This window comes from Schistocerca serialis, chromosome 4, assembly GCF_023864345.2.
Source record: "Schistocerca serialis cubense isolate TAMUIC-IGC-003099 chromosome 4, iqSchSeri2.2, whole genome shotgun sequence".
In the NCBI taxonomy this organism is placed as follows: Eukaryota; Metazoa; Arthropoda; class Insecta; order Orthoptera; family Acrididae; genus Schistocerca; species Schistocerca serialis.
The window spans coordinates 477174490-477191417 of NC_064641.1; the positions used below are offsets into that span (position 1 = coordinate 477174490).

The 16928-nt window shown below is 40.2% G+C and overlaps 1 protein-coding gene across 1 annotated transcript in view; it reads left to right on the plus strand.

The window, feature by feature from the left end:
- LOC126474546 (ATPase family AAA domain-containing protein 5) overlaps positions 1-16928 on the plus strand; it is a 156970-nt gene that overhangs the window by 48893 nt on the left and 91149 nt on the right. The window contains exon 3 of the mRNA XM_050102019.1: positions 949-2420. Coding sequence (XP_049957976.1) covers positions 950-2420 — 1471 coding nt within the window. The 5' untranslated portion in view covers position 949. The remainder of the gene's footprint in view (positions 1-948; positions 2421-16928) is intronic.

Here is a 16928-nt window from a genome sequence, read left to right on the forward strand (position 1 = left end):
GATCATACACATGAGTTGATCTGTGTAAAAGGAGGATATGCCATTTGTTAAGTTAGATCTATAACAGTACTGACATAGCAAGTGAAAATTTTAAATTTTTTTGAATGCTCACAGAAAATGAATGCAATTTTATTTTCTGAAAATGAAATTGTGATATTATTTCTTTACTCTCATGTTAGACCCGTATGTTTTTGTTGTTGAAAGCATTTGTTCTACCCTGTCAGTCCAAAAAGTTTCAAGACTGGATTAATAAAAATGGAGAGAAGTCAAGGTAGTGGTTTTAATGGTTCAGGTGCTGTGTGTAGTGCAGCCCCTCCAAATTAGAGTACAAAACACAGGCCATTCATAAATTCATGCAAAACTGTCAGAAAAGTCCTTCTTATTCAATTTGCGCATCACATTGAGTTGAATGTTGGTTATGTCATTAAAGTGAATTTCTAAACTTAGTTGTCTTGTGGTAGTTCATACTGATAACATAGTATTGTCATGTGTAACGATTTTTTGCAGAAAGGAACTGTCCGGGTTTTTAATTTCAGTCAAGTCAAGGCAGGCGTCCGTGCATCGCTGTTTTTGTGTGGGAGTCAAGCTGTGCGCTGCAAACTTTGCGCACACGTTTGTATTTTTTTTAAACATTCTGGAGATGTCTTGAATACTTGGCTTAGAGTTGTTGCTCCATTGTAATAAGTGACATGACAATGTTTTCACATTATTGCTGTGTGGCCACTACTTAATGTTACCTTCTCACAACTGACTCGTTGAATGCACATCTGTTGGGTACAGCTGCCGCTGTAGTATAGTATGTGTCACTTATACATAAGCAATAAAATAAGTTTTGAATCTTTTTGGACAGATGGTGTATTCAGTTGTTTGTTTGATAACACACATGCCTATGTTTGACACATGTGCATATGTTTAATTGAAATAATAGTATCTTAATTTTGATTTCAGGATGAAGAGCATAGCTGATTATTTCCACATTCCAGAGAAGATCTGTGCTAACAGCTTTGAAGTCACAGACAGCATGGAGACTAGTAGTAGTCAAAATAGTCATATTTTTGTACAGAAAGTTAAATTGAACATCCAATTAAAAGAATCCTCTGAAACGTGTACATTAACTTCTCAGGTGGTAAAAAAAGCATCATCAGAGAAAAATCAGAGGGTAAATGTAGCAGATAATGTCTGCAAGGATAGCACCTCTCAGGAAAAGGATACTGATGCAACTGCCAACAATTTATTGAAAGGCAAAGATGACAATGTTGCTCATGAAATGAGGATGAAGAATATTGGTAAAAGGAAGAGAGTGGCAGCACTTGAGAAGCCAGCGTCAAAGCAAATTAAAAGACTGAAACATTCATATGTCATTGTAGAATCAGATAGTGTGGATGATGATGATGACGATGATAATGTTGTTGATGATGATGATGATGATGATGATGATGATGATGACGACAATTGTGGTGGTGGTGGTGGTGGTGGTGGTGTTAAAAGAAAGGGAAAGAGAGCTACTAAAAAGGCGTTTAAAGAATCTCGAAGTTCCAGTCAAAAACAGAAAAAGAAACGAAAGGCAGATTTGGGGGACTCTGCCAGAGCAGAAGGAAGAAGTGGTGCCAAGCGGTTAAGAGTGTCTCCTAAAGCTTTAAGACAACAAAAAGATCGCAATTCTGACAAAAGAGTTCTGCCAACAGTAAAACATGAAATCAAGTCTACAGACTGTGGAAATCTGCTAGAAGAAAATCCTGTGTTGCCTGATGAAAATACTTTGAAGAAAAATAACATGTTTGGAAAACTTGATATTACCATTACAAAGTCAGACCGTATTCTTAACAATGTAAAAGTATCTACAGCAGAGAGCGAAAGTGAAATCAATTGTGATGAGATGTCTACAGATAAAAAAATTGAAATTACTGTTTCAAGTAGCTTATCTGATTGTGAACAGAAAAAGAAAAAACAAAATAATTTTCACAACAATGTATCCCCAGATGAAGAGACAAGAAGGCAAAGCAATCTTTTTAATTATTTTGGTAAGGTTTCAAAACAAGATATTAAATGTAAACCAGACAGAATTGAAGTACAGGCCATAGTGCATACTCCTGTTTCTTCTTTTAGAGGGAAGAACAGTAGCTCAAAACTTAGAATCAAAAAGCCAAAAAAAGGAAAAGCTTCATCACATGCAGCTGAAGCTGCAGATGAGATTGAAGTGTTAGGAAGTGAAGATTTATCTGTAAATCAAGATGAAGGCACTAATGCAAGAAACGCTGAAGCAATAACAGTTGCTGAGAACGGTCAATTAAATACTTCAGTTTCATCAATAGTCAATGAAGATATTAAAGAGAAACTTTCTTCCCCCGGAAAAGGTTGGAAACTAAGAATACGCCTTAGAGATGCTACTGCTGATGGAAATGAAGAATTGTCAAGTACAGGTTTGTTGATTTTTCTGCTTACTGCTTGATAGTGTTGTTTTGAGAATTGTTTAATTTTTAAGGTCTTGAGAGAGAGAGAGAATTTCAATAAGTTTATTGTATGTTTGTCACTTGTTCTACCCTAGCGTTTGTGTTGTTGCATATAGGTCATTTGGAAGTGAGGATTGTATAGAGAACCAAGTAATGAAAGTCTTAGAATAACCCATTAATAGTGCTTGGTATATTTTAAAAGATCCTCAACACAGCTTCATAAAAGGGTGAACCCACCAGAGGAAGAATTTAATAGTATTAATCAGAGTTGAAGTAGGCAGGCCTCAAAAAATGGGAGGGGGGCGGGGGGTCGAAACCGAAAGTAAAAAGAGTGTGCCATAGGACATGGGGAGCTACTCTCAGGCTGAGTGTCAAAATAGTGCATTGGATACTAATTTGTGTCCTCACAATGAGTAAAATGTATCAGAAAGAAAGTAATGAAGTAAAAATAGTTGTTTACTTAGTTTAAGCATGGGACAGTAATTTAGTGTCATGGTCAAGTTCAGTTTTTTCAGTCCTGCCCACAGTCTGTTCTTGGACCTCCCATTGTGTTGGCATTTCATGTTGAGGTATTTTGCCGACAATGCATTCTGACAGTGTTGTCCAGCAACATGGTGCCCACATGACTTGCAGCAATACATAAACAACATTACTGGCCACTACTGCCTAGCAACACATTTCTGGGCCAGAAGCTTTTACACAGGACTACATTATTGTCACAAAATGGATGAACACGAGCTAGTGGGAGTGAGTGCAGCTCTGCTGCTTTTATGCCACCCAAGGAATAAAGTTAGAAAGAACAAGAGAAATCAGGATTTTTTTACCTTTTTTTTAAGTGAGCAGAATGATTCAGAAATTTTATCTCATAAACTGATGCTGGATACATACCTTTTCAGATTTTACCAGAATGTTAAATAAGATTTTGAATATCTTGTACAAGCAATTGGTCTAAAAATAATTAAAACCGATATAAATATTGGAGTGTGTAAGCCAGTTACAACCCAGTTGGTTATTCTCCTGTTGTTTTTAGCTACTGATGATATGTACGGAAATTTACTGTACTTCCTTAAAGTGCACCATACATCAAGAAGTGACTTGGTGATTGAAATGTGCAGTGCTTTGGTAGAACAACTTGAGGAGTCATTAAGGCAAGTCTGAAACTTAGAAAAAAATTGTTATTTACGTTTTCTTTTTGTTCACCAGCACACTCCACTGTTTACGCTGTCAACTCCTACTTACGGCATGTCTCGAGATAACATGAAACTCTTGACATCAAATGCATACCATGCAGACAAAGAACCACCTGTACTTCCACTCTTCCTAAGCTATATTTTTGCCTTGAATTTGTCAAGCTTCTTTTTTGATCAGATATTTGAGTGTAGTGAAAACATGTTTCACTATAGCTCACACAACTGGTTTTTGTCTGAACATTGGTAGCAAACTGGAGATTGAAGAATTGACAAATGAAGTATCAAATTGACCAATGTGAAGTCTAGCTTTCAAAAATAAATATTTAATTGCTTTCTTTCTTGTCAGAATTTTCGTACCCAAAGAGTGGGAAATGGGCAAATGGGGTATCAGACTGACCAGTGTGAGGTGTAGTTTTGCAAGAAACTGGTAAAATCCTGGAAAGAGAACAGGGTAATTAAGAAAGAAAATAATGGTTTGACAAAAGATGGAAATATTTTACGGATAGTTGCTGCTACATATGTAAAAGAAGTGCCAAAAAGTTCATCTCTTAAAGGACTAGTCGGGAGTCTTCAATCTGGTCAAACTTTTATGTTGGTGTGTCAGCTATTACTAGGACATCCATAGTTTTAGCTCATTTCACAATCTTTCCCCCTCAACCTTTTTGGCTTAATTACTGGTGGTCTCCTTTTAGGGTTTGGCCTCCACTTTTATAAATTTCACAGAATTATGGGCAGTTTGGGGAAGGACACCTTATGTGGTGTATAATCAATGCACCTTTTGCAGAGATCTTCTACGCCTACTATTAGAGTGGGTTTATCTTTGTACCTGAAATCCAGTGCCATATCCAATCATTTCATGGGGAGGCCATCACATACCCTCAAGATTGTCACCCACTGACAATGCAAGGATCTCTCTGCTGATGTCTGAATTGTAACCTCCTCATGTATATAGAGGAACCTGTCCAATCAGGGGACAGTGGGATTCCAGGCAACAGATAGCCTTTACTGTGGTGCTCGTGGCGAGAGCCTCCTATCAAAGTGTGCAGCGTAAGGGAAAAGTGTGCAGCATAAGGGCAGACAATACGCAGTGAAATGGGTCAAACTCACCTGTACTGATGGCTATGCCGACATGGCCATCTTGGTAGACAGAAAGCAAAATTTTAATGCAGAGGCCGACAAACCCATGGTGTTACCATTTTTGACTATGCCGTTGGATGAGAGCCGGAGAGTCAGGCAAGAAGAAATGGAGGTAGTTAGTGCTCATTTCTTCGTAGTTTCAAATACGATGGAGAATGTTTTGCAAAAGTCAAACTACTGTTTTTTTGTGGAAAATATTGAAATTGGTTATTAAGAATTTGTTGCACTAGAGAGAATGAAAGATTGATCTCTGTTGATCAAACCTTTGAATGTTGCCCAATCACAGACACTTTCAGCTTTTGGCAAACTCGGGGATGTGCCAGTTACCATCTCTTGTCAACATAAACTTAACAGAATTCGAGATGTCATCTTCCATCGGAGCCTAATATTACAAAGAGGTGAAGAACTGTGTAATAACCTCGAACGGCATGGAGTAAGTTTTGTTCATCACATTCAGAGATAATGTAAGTATAATAGAGTAAACACTGAAGCTTTCATCCTAGCCTTGGATGGGTATGTTTCACCAGAGAAAGATAAGATCCTGGTTTGTAGGTGTGATGTCAGCCCCTATTTTCCTCCTTGTATGAGATGTTTTAGGTATGAGAAGTTTGGACACATGTCCTCCCAAACTACTAATGAGGTTACTTGGGGGATGTGCAGAAGGACAACCCATGAGGGTAATCCATGCAGAGGACCTACATTTGTTAATGCCCAGGAAATCACCATTCTTGTGTGCCGACATGTTGAGTTTTCAAGAGGGAAAAGAAAATCCTGAAAAAAAATTCTTGACTGCTTTTCTTACCAAGATGGTAAGAAAGGATTTGAACGGCTCCACCCAATTGATATGATGTCCAACTTTGCAAACATTGTGTCAAAATCCACACCAAGTGAGATGATGGGCTCTCGGACAGCAACTCCTGGCACTAGCCACATGTCTGTCTGTTATTCATTTGGGAGGGGGGATATCAGCTCCCTCGACCCTTAGAGCTAGAGCGCCAGTGGTAGTCACTCCATCGCTGCAGCTGGAGTTAGCTTCTCTTTCTTAAACTTTATCATGCAAGATGCCTAGAAAAGAATGGTCCTCTTCTGGTCCACAAGCCGTGACAGGAAATTACTCTCACAAACCCAAACTGTTGAGGGACAAGGACAAACTGAAAGATAAACAGAGTTCTGTTGCTCCAGTTGATCCAGGCCCCCTCCCCCCCACCTCCGTCACACCTACCCCCACCATCTTTCCCCTCCTCAGCCGACAAGGTCGAGTGTACGAATTACTGGTAAAGAATCACACATTCAGGTGGTGCGTGGTTCAGCAGCAAAGTAATTTCTACTCCTGTTTCTTTTTTGCTGCTTTCTCTGATTTCAATGCAACATCCCTTCAGTGGAACTGTAATGGCTACCATTGCCACCTGGCCGAACTCTGCCAGTCAATGACAAGTTACTCTGCAGGTAACATGGCATGAGAGGAGACGTGGTTTTCAGAAACCCAACTCCCTGCTAGTAAAAATTACGCACATACTGTAAAAAGTGTGTTAACGCCAAGAACCCTCTTGGCATCTGAGAAGTCTGCAAGTTCATATGCTCTTGACACTTTCAGTGAACTGATTCCACTAACTATTGTGTTAGAACATGTGGTTGTTAATGTCTTATCTGTCTGTTAGGCCATTTACCCCCAGACGGATAGATCTATATTATCATATCATATGAGCTAGTGGAATAGCTGCCTCCACCCTTCCTCCTATTGGGGGACTTCAGTGCCCATAACCACCTGCGAAGTAGGAAAAATAAAACTATCAGGGGCTGACAACTAATATTGCAGGGAGTGTACACTTTGGGACGACTGGGGAATACGGGAAAAACGTGGAACTTTTTTCATTCAGGAAAAACCGAAGAATTTTTTAGAATTTTTCATTGTTCTAGTTTTTAGTTAAATTTCTGTAATTTTGACTGGTCAGAATTAATGATCTAACAAAGAATTTTACTTTAGCCTACTACTGCAGAATAATACTGCAATTTAAAAACATAAAAAAAAGAATAACATCAAAATAAAACTTCGGTTGCAAAAAAAATGCGGCATTACAAAAACAAAACACAGTGCACACACCAGCATGTGTCGACAGCAAAATGTGACAAAGGCTTTAGAATGAAGACTATGCAATACTTCATACCAACAAACTGTTTTCAATGAGTGTGATGTAACAATTGTTTACATTACTAACACATCGCAGGAAAACATTGTAAATGTTGGTTTGAGAAGTGTTAATTCCAAAGTAAATTTCCATGTACCCAAGATGAATCATGTTATGTGTGAGAATGTGCAATGAATTTCTTAAATCTCAGGGTGTTTGACGGTCCAGAAGACCAGCCGTTTATCCTGGAACATTTGTGTTTGCCATATCTTAAAGGGTAACACATGATAAAAAGACCAAGCTTCAAGGTTAGTATTTCATGTTTATTATAGTTCTTCGGTAGACTAAAAATTATGCTACAACAATGGCAAAAAATACAATTACGTTTCAGAAAAAAGTTTGTGAGGTGCGTTTTTGAGCAATTTCTCATTTAATTGGCTGTTCAAAGGAAAAATCAAAGTGCTCAACCTTCTGAAGAAATAACTACAGCTATCGGATAGCACTGAAGGACACTTCAACAATACAAAGACCATCCTTCGATGGACATTTAATAACATTCAAGAGGCTTTTAGCAAAGGCATGGTTTTTAATAAAAAAGAGAAAGCAGAAATGTTGGGAACAGTATGAATCATCTGTCAGAATTCACATCCCATCATCTCAAGTATGAACTAAACTCCACCACATTTGTGGCCATGAAATGCCCACAGTGGTTCCTGGAATCTCTTTCAGTGGAAACATCTGGACTTTTTCTGAGGTCATGACTAGATGTGCCAACATTTCCTGACGTGGAAATGCCTGACAAATCAAAACTACTTCCACACCACAAGGCCTTGAATTGCACAGTGTTCCATTTGTTGCATGGGGGTTCCACAGCACTTCAGCACAGGCTCAAGTCACAGCCCCTAGACCCAGTTGTTGTTGTTGTGGTCTTCAGTCCAGAGGCTGGTCTGATGCAGCTCTCCATACTACTCTCTCCTGCACAAGCTGCTTCATCTCCAAGTAACTATTGCAACCTACAACCTTCTGAATTTGCTTAGTGTATTCATCTCTTGGTCTACCTCTTCGATTTTTTACCCTCCACTCCGCCCCCAAATACTAAATTGGTGATCCCTTGATGCCTCAGAACTTTGCTACCAACTGATTCCTCCTTCTAGTCAAGTTGTGCCACAGATTCCTCTTCTCCCCAATTTTATTCAGTACTTCGTCATTAGTTACGTGATCTACCCATCTAATCTTCAGCATTCTTCTGTAGCATCACATTTCGAAAGCTTCTATTCTCTTCTTGTCTAAACTAGTTACAGTCCATGTTTCACTTCCGTACATGACTACACTCCATACAAATACTTTCAGAAAAGACTTCCTGACACTTAAATCTATACTTGATGTTAGCAAATTTCTCTTCTTCGAAAACACTTTCCTTTGCTTCACAATTTCAAAGCAGCTTTTGAGCATTCCGGTCCACGACAGATCAACTGATTCATCTGGAATGAGCAGTGTGCAATGCTTTAGCACATTGCCAATACCCGATTGCTGTGTTATTTGACGTGTGGAATGCATATGATACCATTTGGCACCATCACATATTGTCCACATTGCGTTAGTGAGGCTTCTGGGGCTGCTTACCCATTTTTATTCAGTACTTGTTATCCCTTTCTGTTCAGGGTCAGGGTAGGCTCACCCCTCAGCAATGTATATATACAGGAAACTGGGGTCTCTTGGGGACCGGTTGTGAGTGTATTCCTTTTCGCCATAGCAGTCAGTGGTATCATGACTGAAGTGGGACCTATGGTCTCACTTGCATGGTATGTGGATGATATTTGCCTATATTACAGCCCTACATCATTGTGTACCGCAGAATGCCAATTTCAAGGAGCTATACAGCAAGTACATAACTGGGCACTGACTCATTCTCCCACGTATTCTCTGCCATGCACTTTTGTTGACTCAGAACTGGTTGTCCGCACCCAGAGCTTTAGCCTCAGTAACCAATTACTTCAAGTCACTGTAACATTTTTAGGTCTTTTATATGACAATAAGTTAACAAAGTTACCACATGTATGCCAGCTCAAGGCAGATTGCACAAGGAAAATTAATGCCCTCAGATTTTTCAGTGTCACCTGAAGCGCATAGTGCACAGCTCTTCTATGGTCGTACAAGGCTTTGATCCCCCCCAGACGACTATTGATGTGTTGCCTGCAGGTCTGCAGCACCATCAGTACTGCGCTCATTAGACCCTGTCCACCATAGTGGTGTATGGTTGCTAACTGGAGCCTTCTGTGTGAACCCCATATACAACCTCCTTGCAGAAGCTGGTATCCCATCACTGAGGGTTGGATGCCAGTAACTTTTGGCAAACTATGCAGTGACAATTTGTCAGAGGCCTACCCTTGCAGGTTACTTGACCATTTTTCACAATTAACAGTTCAGGCTGCTTACAAATTGCCCTAAAATGAGTAGTTCAGCTGGCCGGGGTGGCCGAGCGGTTCTAGGCGCTACAGTCTGGAGCCGAGCGACCGCTACGGTCGCAGGTTCGAATCCTGCCTCGGGCATGGATGTGTGTGATGTCCTTAGGTTAGTTAGGTTTAATTAGTTCTAAGTTCTAGGCAACTGATGACCTCAGACGTTAAGTCGCATAGTGCTCAGAGCCATTTGAACCTGAGTAGTTCAGTTGAGATATGAATGGAGGCTCAGTGTGAGGACCTCCAACCGATCATAAAGCGGTTACGGCATCGATGATTTCAGCCGTAAATAGGAATATTAAAAAGGGTAGGAAGATTTTTCTGTTTAGAAAAAGTGACAAAAAGCAGATTTCAGAGTACCTGTTGGCTCAACACAAAAGTTTTGTCTCAAGTACAGATAGTGTTGAGGATCAGTGGACAAAGTTCAAAACCGTCGTACATAATGCGTTAGATGAGTATGTGCCAAGCAAGATCGTAAGAGATGGAAAAGAGCCACCGTGGTACAACAACAGAGTTAGAAAACTGCTGCGGAAGCAAAGGGAACTTCACAGCAAACATAAACATAGCCAAAGCCTTGCAGACAAACAAAAATTACGTGAAGCGAAATGTAGTGTGAGGAGGGCTATGCGAGAGGCGTTCAATGAATTCGAAAGTAAAGTTCTATGTACTGACTTGGCAGAAAATCCTAAGAAATTTTGGTCTTATGTCAAAGCGGTAGGTGGATCAAAACAAAATGTCCAGACACTCTGTGACCAAAATGGTACTGAAACAGAGGATGACAGACTAAAGGCCGAAATACTAAATGTCTTTTTCCAAAGTTGTTTCACAGAGGAAGATTGCACTGTAGTTCCTTCTCTAGATTGTCGCACAGATGACAAAATGGTAGATATCGAAATAGACGACAGAGGAATAGAGAAACAATTAAAATCGCTCAAAAGAGGAAAGGCCTCTGGACCTGATGGGATACCAGTTCAATTTTACACAGAGTATGAGAAGGAACTTGCCCCCCTTCTTGCAGCGGTGTACTGTAGGTCTCTAGAAGAGCGTAGCGTTCCAATGGATTGGAAAAGGGCACAGGTCATCCCCGTTTTCAAGAAGGGACGTCGAGCAGATGTGCAGAACTATAGACCTATATCTCTAACGTCAATCAGTTGTAGAATTTTGGAACACGTATTGTGTTCGAGTATAATGACTTTTCTGGAGACTAGAAATCTACTCTGTAGGAATCAGCATGGGTTTCGAAAAAGACGGTCATGTGAAACCCAGCTAGCGCTATTCGTCCACGAGACTCAGAGGGCCATAGATACGGGTTCACAGGTAGATGCCGTGTTTCTTGACTTCCGCAAGGCGTTCGATACAGTTCCCCACAGTCGTTTAATGAACAAAGTAAGAGCATATGGACTATCAGACCAATTGTGTGATTGGATTGAGGAGTTCCTAGATAACAGGACGCAGCATGTCATTCTCAATGGAGAGAAGTCTTCCGAAGTAAGAGTGATTTCAGGTGTGCCGCAGGGGAGTGTCATACGACCGTTGCTATTCACAATATACATAAATGACCTTGTGGATGACATCGGAAGTTCACTGAGGCTTTTTGCGGATGATGCTGTGGTGTATCGAGAGGTTGCAACAATGGAAAATTGTACTGAAATGCAGGAAGATCTGCAGCGAATTGACGCATGGTGCAGGGAATGGCAATTGAATCTCAATGTAGACAAGTGTAATGTGCTGCGAATACACAGAAAGATAGATCCTTTATCATTTAGCTACAAAATAGCAGGTCAGCAACTGGAAGCAGTTAATACCATAAATTATATGGGAGTACGCATTAGGAGTGATTTAAAATGGAATGATCATATAATGTTGATCGTCGGTAAAGCAGATGCCAGACTGAGATTCATTGGAAGAATCCTAAGGAAATGCAATCCGAAAACAAAGGAAGTAGGTTACAGTAAGCTTGTTCGCCCACTGCTTGAATACTGCTCAGCAGTGTGGGATCCGTACCAGGTAGGGTTGATAGAAGATATAGAGAAGATCCAACGGAGAGCAGCGCGCTTCGTTACAGGATCATTTAGTAATCGCGAAAGCGTTACGGAGATGATAGATAAACTCCAGTGGAAGACTCTGCAGGAGAGACGCTCAGTAGCTCGGTACGGGCTTTTGTCAAAGTTTCGAGAACATACCTTCACCGAAGAGTCAAGCAGTATATTGCTCCCTCCTACGTATATCTCGCGAAGAGACCATGAGGATAAAATCAGAGAGATTAGAGCCCACACAGAGGCATACCGACAATCCTTCTTTCCACGAACAATACGAGAATGGAATAGATGGGAGAACCGATAGAGGTACTCAAGGTACCCTCCGCCACACACCGTCAGGTGGCTTGCGGAGTATGGATGTAGATGTAGATGTAGATCCCTGTTTGTGTGCACAGAGTTCCATCTTGATGCCCCCATGGTGCCACTCATTCACAAAAACCACTTCTGTGGCCCGCAAAGGAACTGCTGATACCCCCATTTAGTTCTTCACATCTACTCAACTGGCTGGTATGTACACAGAGGACCTGAAAGTCAATGACAGGGTGGGATAGTTAAGCTTTTACAAAAAAAAGGGGGCTATATTCTGTGCCAAGTGTATGCAGTGTGTACACTGCAGAGTTTGTCGCCGTATCATGTGCACTGCAATACATTAAAGCTCTTGCAGCAAATAACTTCCTGGTTTGTAGTGACTCCTTGAGCTGCTTATAAGCCATATCTCCGTGTTACCCCACGAACTTTTCCATTGCCAACATCCTACACCTATTAGTTGACCTCAACATGTCTGAAGCCACTGTAACATTCATGTGGACACTGAGCCACATGGGTATTCTAGGAAATGAACTCACTGGAAAATCAGCTAAAGACACAACCACAAGAGACAAACTTGAACTCAGAGTACTGGTCACAGACCTATAATTGCAACTGAAGCATACAATTTTGAAAATTTGGGATATGGAATAGCAGGCTACTAGAACTACTAGAACTCTTCACAAGCTGAAGACAGTCAAAGTTACTACGGAGGTATGGCATATTTGTCTCTCCAAGCCTCTCATAAAGATGCCGTAGAACTGTGGCAACTATGTAGCAGCCACACTAGACTTACCCGTGAATTCCTTTTACATCAAGAGGACACCCCTCAAAGCAGCTGTGGACGTCATCTCACAGTAGCCTATATTCTCACAGTGTGTGGCATGCTGGCTGATCTGAGATTAGTCATTAACCTGTCTACCTCCCTGCGGCATATACTTGCAGACAATAGTTTTTTGAGTCATCAGTTGATGTGACCTGCCACAAATTCCTCTCCTGTGCCAAACTTTTCATCTCAGAATAGCATTTACAACCTCAATTATTTGCTGGTTGTATTCCGATCTGTGACTTTATCTACCGATTTTACCCTCTACAGCTCTGTCTAATAGTATCATGATGTCTTAACAGATGTCCTACCATATTGTCCCTTGTCCTTGTTAGTGTTTTCCATATATTCCTTTCCTCGTTGATTCTCTGGGGAACCACGTCATTTCTACGTTTTCAATCCACCTAATTTTCAACATTCTTCTGTTGCACCACATCTCAGACGCTTAGATTCTCTTGTGTTCCAGATACCCTGCTGTCCATGGTTGACAATGCTGTGCTCCAGACGTACATTCTCGGAAATTTCTTCCTCAAAGTAAGACCATCTTTGATATTAGCTGACTTATCTTGACCAGGAACGCCATTTTTACCAGTGCTAGTCTGCTTTCTATGCCCTCCTTGCTCCATCTGTCATGGGTTATTTTTATGCCTACTTAGCAGAAATCTTTAACTTCATTTACTTCATGCTCATCAATCCTGATGTTAAGTTTCTCACTGTTCTCACTTCTGCTACTTCTCATTACTTTTGTGTTTCTTTGATTTACTCTCAGTCCTTATTCTGTACTTATTAGACTGTTCATTCCATTCAACAGTTCGTATAATTCTCCTCCTCTTTTCAGGATAGAAATGTCATCAATGCATCTTATCACTTGTATCCTCTCTCCTGAATCATAATCCCACTCTTGAACCTTTTATTTCTGTGATTGCTTCTTGGATGTATAGATTGAACAGTAGGGGCGAAAGACTGCACCTGTCTTACAACCCTTTTAATCTGAGCACTTAATTTATTGGTCTTCCAGTATTATTGTTCCCTCTTGACTTTTGTACGTATTGTATATTATCCTCCTTTCCCTATAGTTTACTCCTATTTTTCCCATAATTTTGAACATCTTGCACAAGTTTACATTTTTCTTTGATGCCAAATCCTATGAACATGTATTGATTTTTCTTTAGTCTTGCATCCATTATCAGCTGCAACATCAGAACTGCCTCTCTCATGCGTTTACCTTTCCTATAGCCAAACTGATTGTCATCTAGCATATACTCAATTTTCTTTTCCATTCTTCTGTAGATCTGGGGACCCCACAGTGGTTTTGTGCACGAAATAGCAATCAACGGCCAGTGACACCACAGTGGTGTCATGAGCATAGTATCGCGCAGTGGCCGGTGACAGCACTTTAGTATCTGTTGCATTCTGTTGGTGTTTTGTTTAGGTAACAGTAAGTTACACATGTCGGAAAGTTTTGTGTTTTTATAAGCACTTGAGTCCCTTCATCATGGCAGACGAAAGAGATGATATGATTATTTATTATGAATGCGTGGATGTCTTGTCTGATGTGTTTCGGACAATTTGGCCGACTGGAAAGAAGGCGTTGGATATTAAAAAAAATGAATTGTTGAAGATAGTGAAATATGTCCAAGAAGAATTCGGCGAACGCTACAGTTGCCAATTGATTCGGATGAAAGAGAGAAAGAAGACAGTGCACAGTGGTCAGACTTTGATTTCCTGAGGACAGATAATAAATTTGAAGGATCTCCAGGTCCAAACATATTTCCCAAAGATACACAGTGTGTCGAGGATATCGTGGAATTATATATTGGGAACAATGTATTTGAATATATTAGCAACGAAACCAATAAGCACTACGGTCAAAATTGCAATAGAAGGAAACTGGATAAAAAAAAATGCCAAATTTGTTGATGTTGTGGGACGCAAACTAAGAATGGTTTGGGCTTGCTATTCTTATGGGAATCGTAAAAAGAGAGAGAGAGAGAGAGAAAGGCAAGGATTGATGATTATTGGTCAATGAATCCGTTGATACAAGCACCGATATTTCACAAAACGATATCCCGCAACCGATTCAGACAAATATTTCCATTTTTACATTTTTCTGATAACAGCAATAAACTGGATAATCCCGACTGGCTTTTCAAAGTGCAATTTGTAATTATTATTCCAAAAAGTTTAAAGAAACTTTTAATCTAAGTCAAAACATCTCAATTGACGAAGTTATGATACCGTGGCATGGCTGGTTAAATTTTAAAGCTTACAATCTGTCGAAAATTACGAAATATGGTGTACTGATTTGGATGCTGTGTGGTTTGAGTATGGGGTACATTTCCTCATTCAAGATATATTCCGGCACTGGACAGCCTGTAGTAAAAACAGTGATGGAACTATTGACACCTTCTTATGGAAAGTGGCCTCACCTCTACATGGATAATTATTATAATTGCGTAGAACTTGCAGAGAAGTTACTTGAAAAGAAAATTCAAGTTTGTGGAACGATACGCCAAAGTAGAGGGTTTCCGGAAAAATTAAAGTGTGCAAAAGTCAATGTGTTTGAAGCTTGTCATCAACAGAAAGGTGTACTCGCATGGGTATGGAGAGCTCCAAAAACTAAAATGATACAAATAATCTCTACAGTACATAACACCTCTTTGACTGACACTCAAAGAAAATGTAGAAAAACTAATTACACAAAAAAAAACCTGAAATATATGAAAGGAGTGGATCGGACAGACCAATATTTGAGTTATTACCCTGTATACAGAAAAACTATAAAATGGTCAAAAAAAGTTTGCATGTACCTCTTTAATTGCAAATTCTTTAATGCATTCTGTACATGCCAGTATTTCAGTACAGAACACGAGTGTCTCAAATTTCACGATTTTTTTATTGAAAGTGTGTGATTCATGGATAAAAGACCATGTACCTGCTTCTGAGCAAAACTTGGAAATTGCCACTACGTCGCGTACGTCTCATCATGGTCTGGTGGACAGACTTTCCGATCACATAAAGCAACACCAATTAATACATATTTCCAAAATGAGTAAACAAAAACAATGAAACTGCCATGTATGTTCCAAAATCAAAAAAAGGACAACAAACAACTTAATGTGCAAGTTTTGTGGAGTTGTGTTACATCTTGGAGACTGTTTTGCTGCATATCATATGAAAGAGAAATACTAAGCACCAAAGATGCAAATAAACAAATATATGAAACAAACACATTTTGTATTTATTTACATATGTATATCTTCGAAATTTCATGAAAGAAGGGGAGAAGGGTTGAGAACTTATGAGAACTAACAATGAGATTAGTAAAACTTAACAATTTATAATCTCCTGATAATGTCAAGAATGGCTGGCAACAAGCCAAGTAATCTGAATTATTGCTGCTGGCGCCTAGCGAATAAACTTGTATAAGACGTGCTGACGGCAAAGAGTTAATCTTGTCAGCAACTTGGGTGCATGAGCTGGTAAGCTGATTGTGCAATCATTCTCTTACTTGTTGGCTCTTGCTATCTTCGGAATTGTGTGGATGGTGTTTCTCCAAAAAGCCTGATGACGGTTTGTTGCGTCTCATAGATTCTACGCACCAGTATGAATAGTCGTTGTGTTGCCACTTCCCCCACAGATTTTAGAAATTCCAATGGAATGTCATTTATCCTCTGCCTTATTTGATCTTAAGGCTTCCAAAGCTCTTTTAAATTCTGATTCTAAAACTGGATCTGTATCTCCTCTAAATCATTTCCTGTTTCTTCTTCTATAAAGCAGACAAGTGTTCCTCTCAGAGAGATCTTCAATGTAGTCTCTCCACCTGTCTGCTCTCACTGTGGATTTGACTGTGGAATTCCCATTGCACCCTTAATGTTCCCCCCCCCCATGAACCATGGACCTTGCCGTTGGTGAGGAGGCTTGCGTGCCTCAGCGATACACATAGCCGTACCGTAGGTGCAGCCACAACGGAGGGGTATCTGTTGAGAGGCCAGACAAACGTGTGGTTCCTGAAGAGGGGCAGCAGCCTTTTCAGTAGTTGCAAGGGCAACAGTCTGGATGATTGACTGATCTGGCCTTGTAACAATAACCAAAACGGCCTTGCTGTGCTGGTACTGCGAACGGCTGAAAGCAAGGGGAAACTACAGCCGTAATTTTTCCCGAGGGCATGCAGCTTTACTGTATGATTACATGATGATGGCGTCCTCTTGGGTAAAATATTCCGGAGGTAAAATAGTCCCCCATTCGGATCTCCGGGCGGGGACTACTCAAGAGGATGTCATTATCAGGAGAAAGAAAACTGGCGTTCTACGGATCGGAGCGTGGAATGTCAGATCCCTTAATCGGGCAGGTAGGTTAGAAAATTTAAAAAGGTAAATGGATAGGTTAATGTTA